At 50.7% G+C, this 3183-nt stretch overlaps 1 protein-coding gene across 1 annotated transcript; it reads left to right on the forward strand.

Moving 5' to 3' along the window:
• Nucleotides 1-1911: 1911 nt before the first annotated feature.
• On the forward strand, nt 1912-2475 carry LOC126719329 (uncharacterized). The gene has a single exon (XM_050421898.1). It carries the CDS (start codon nt 1912-1914, stop codon nt 2473-2475), a length of 564 nt encoding a protein of 187 aa, XP_050277855.1.
• The last annotated feature ends 708 nt before the right edge of the window (nt 2476-3183 follow it).

A 3183-nucleotide genomic window follows, 5' to 3' on the forward strand; every position in this document is an offset into this window, starting at 1 on the left:
GTTCCAAGGCCATAATTGTTGCACCCCACTCTCACCTAAAAATCCACTTAAATCAGATAATATTGGACCTTCAATAGCACTAACAGAGGCTGAAATCGTAATCTCACCACTAACCTTGGCTATAAATAGCAGAAGTTTGTAAGGAAGAGGGGGTTCAGAAAAATAGAGAGAAAACTGTCAAGTGAGAAGGAGAGACTGAGTGTTGCTTTGAGTTTCTCTACCGAGAACGACCCAGAGTAGGAAATCCTCAAGCCCACTACAAATAAATTGTGAGCCCAAGTGAGCGAAGGCCTAACAGCCTCATACCTGGTTCCCACAATTGGCGCCCACCGTGGGGCTCTCCTACGAAGCTGTGGTTCGACTGAGACTCAAACAAAGGAAATGTCTGAGGAGCGTTCTGGAGGGCGTGCGCCGAGTAGTTCCATACGATCTTCTCGGGGATCCACGTGGAGGGAGAGAAGGCAGAAACGACAGGAGGATAGGGAGCACCTGAGAGGAGAGGAAAGGTCCGGATTGGGAGAAGGGTCAGCCCAGACACACCGAACGGTTTCGGGCGTCTCAGCGCATCAGCAGTATGATGACAGAGACCAAGAACTGGAGCGGTTGTGCAGATTGGTAATGGATTTGGAATTGGAAGCAAGGGGTCGGTGCCAAGAAAGGAATCGCAACCCCCAGCAAAGGAGAAATCGGGGCGAGGAGGGTTCCAGCCGATCTGGCACGCAACGATTCCGAGACCGATCACGCTCTCAAGAGTCACACCAGCACTCCCGGGAGACACGTCATCAGCGGGACCGTTCACGGTCGCATGAATACGGTGACAGAGGGTCAGAATCGCCGGAGGAACGGCAGCACAATAATGCCGCCATGGACGCCATGAGCCGAGCCTTATGTATGGCTGCCCGGTCGCCGTTCTCCGATGAGATTGAACGGGCCCCAATGCCGAGCAGATTCATGCGACCGCCATTCAATTCCTATGAGGGGAAGACGGACCCCGTGGAGCATGTCAGTCATTACATCCACATGATGTCTTTGCATGCACACAATGACGCATTGATGTGTAAAGTATTCCCCTCTAGTCTCGGCTCAACGGCACTGAGATGGTTCAATGGGTTACGGGAAGGCTCCATACGTAGTTTCGCCGAGCTGATTCAAGAGTTCGGCAGTAGATTCGTGACATGCAGCCGAGTGCAATAGCCGGTAGACGCGTTACTTTCCATGTAGATGAGGGTCGAAGAAACCCTTCGGAGTTATGCCAGCCGATACTGGGAACTCTACAACGAGATTGGTGGGGGGAATGAAAAAATTGCGGCAAGCACCTTCAAAATGGGGCTCCCCGAAGACTCTGAATTACGGGAATCGTTGACGAAAAGACCCCCCGAGGATATGAGGCAACTGATGAGACGCATAGAGGAGTACAAACGTTTGGAGGACGACCGGTTGCAGAGCAGGGGGAAAGCTCCGCTAATTGGGAGATCTCGGCAAGGCGTTGTGCTGGCAAGACCCACAAAAGACTTCAGAATGCAGGAACCAGAGGTGCAAATTGAAGGGGTTAATGTGGCGTTTAAAGAACCCGTGCACAAAATCTTGGAGCGGATCAAGAACGAGTCATTCTTCAGGTGGCCAAACAAAATAGGGGGCGACCCATCTCGGAGGAACCAAAACCTATACTGCACCTATCACAGAGACAAAGGACACACCACCGAGTAGTGTCGAGTATTAAAAGATCATCTCGGGTAACTAGTAAAGGCAGGGTACCTGAAAGAGTTTGTGGTAGACTCCACTGACCGAGAAGCCGGCCAGGGCGTCCAACAGAAAAGGAACCCCCTCCCGCCTCCACTGGGGGTAATCGAAGTCATCCATGCCGCATCAAGAGGAACGGCAGCAGCAAAAAGGGTATTAACAGTTGCTTGCATGGGAGGAGATTCAACCGAGAAGAAGAAGAAAGTTGAACGGTTGACCATCTCATTCGGAGAACACGATTTGGAAGGAACGGTCCAACCTCATGACGATGCTTTGGTGGTGATGGCCAGGATAGGCGGGTTCTTGGTAAAGAGGGTGATGATCGACCAAGGGAGCGGGGCTGACGTCATATACCCGGACCTCTTCGAATGGCTCGGATTGAAGACCCAGGATTTGGCGAAGTATGACACGCCGCTGGTCTCATTTGATGGGAGAGTCGTAATTCCCGAGGGACAAATCTCTCTCCCCGTGGACATGGAAGGCAAGGAAGTTATAGTTACCTTCATAGTAGTCCGATCATTCTCACCGTATACCGCAATCCTGGGGAGGCCGTGGATTCACGCCATGAAGGCTGTTCCATCCACCCTCCACGTGAAAGTAAAATTTCCCACTGAGTATGGAGTTGCCAAGGTGAGGGGGAACCAACAAGTGGCGAGGCAGTGTCTTGTCGCCGCGGTCAGGTGGAAAAATGAGCAGCTTGGACAAGCTGAACAGGCCGAGAAAGAAACTTCATAGCAATTACAGAAGTCCCGAGGGCAAACGGGGGCGGACGTGGCCGAGGAGGTATTGAAGGTTAGAATTCTTCCAGATACTGACAGGTATTTCTAGATAGGTAAAAGCATGAATGATCGGGAAAGGGTAGAGATGTTGTTGTTCCTTTTGCAGAACGTAGATGTTTTCGCATGGAACCTATATGAAGTGCCCGGCGTAGATCCCGAGTTCATTGTCCACAAACTCAACATGGACCCATCATTTCCCCCGAAAAAGCAGAAACCGAGAAGAGCATCAAAGGAACATGTCGACGCAGTAAACCTGGAGGTCCAGCGGCTGAAGAAGGGCGGGGTCATAAAAGAAATATTCTTCCCGAGATGGTTAGCAAACACTGTTGTAGTGAAAAAGAAGAACGGTAAATGGAGAGTTTGTGTGGACTTCACAGACTTAAACAAGGCGTGTCTCAAGGACCCATTCCCAATGCTCAAGATTGATTAACTAGTAGATGCCACGTATGGGCACCCGAGGATGAGCTTCCTAGATGCCTTCCAGGGCTACCACCAGATTGCCTTGGCGCTCGAGGATCGGGAAAAGACAGCATTTATATCCCCGAATGCAAACTATCACTATGAGGTCATGCCGTTTGGATTGAAGAACGCCGGAGCCACATACCAGCGAATGATGACGAGGATGTTTCAAGAAAAAATTGGATGCACGGTTGAAGTATATATT

The sequence above is a fragment of the Quercus robur genome, chromosome 3, assembly GCF_932294415.1.
Source record: "Quercus robur chromosome 3, dhQueRobu3.1, whole genome shotgun sequence".
In the NCBI taxonomy this organism is placed as follows: Eukaryota; Viridiplantae; Streptophyta; class Magnoliopsida; order Fagales; family Fagaceae; genus Quercus; species Quercus robur.

Coding starts and splice junctions, on each gene's coding strand:
- LOC126719329 (XM_050421898.1), top strand. CDS start 1,912: ATGGGAGGAGATTCAACCGAGAAGAAGAAGAAAGTTGAACGGTTGACC.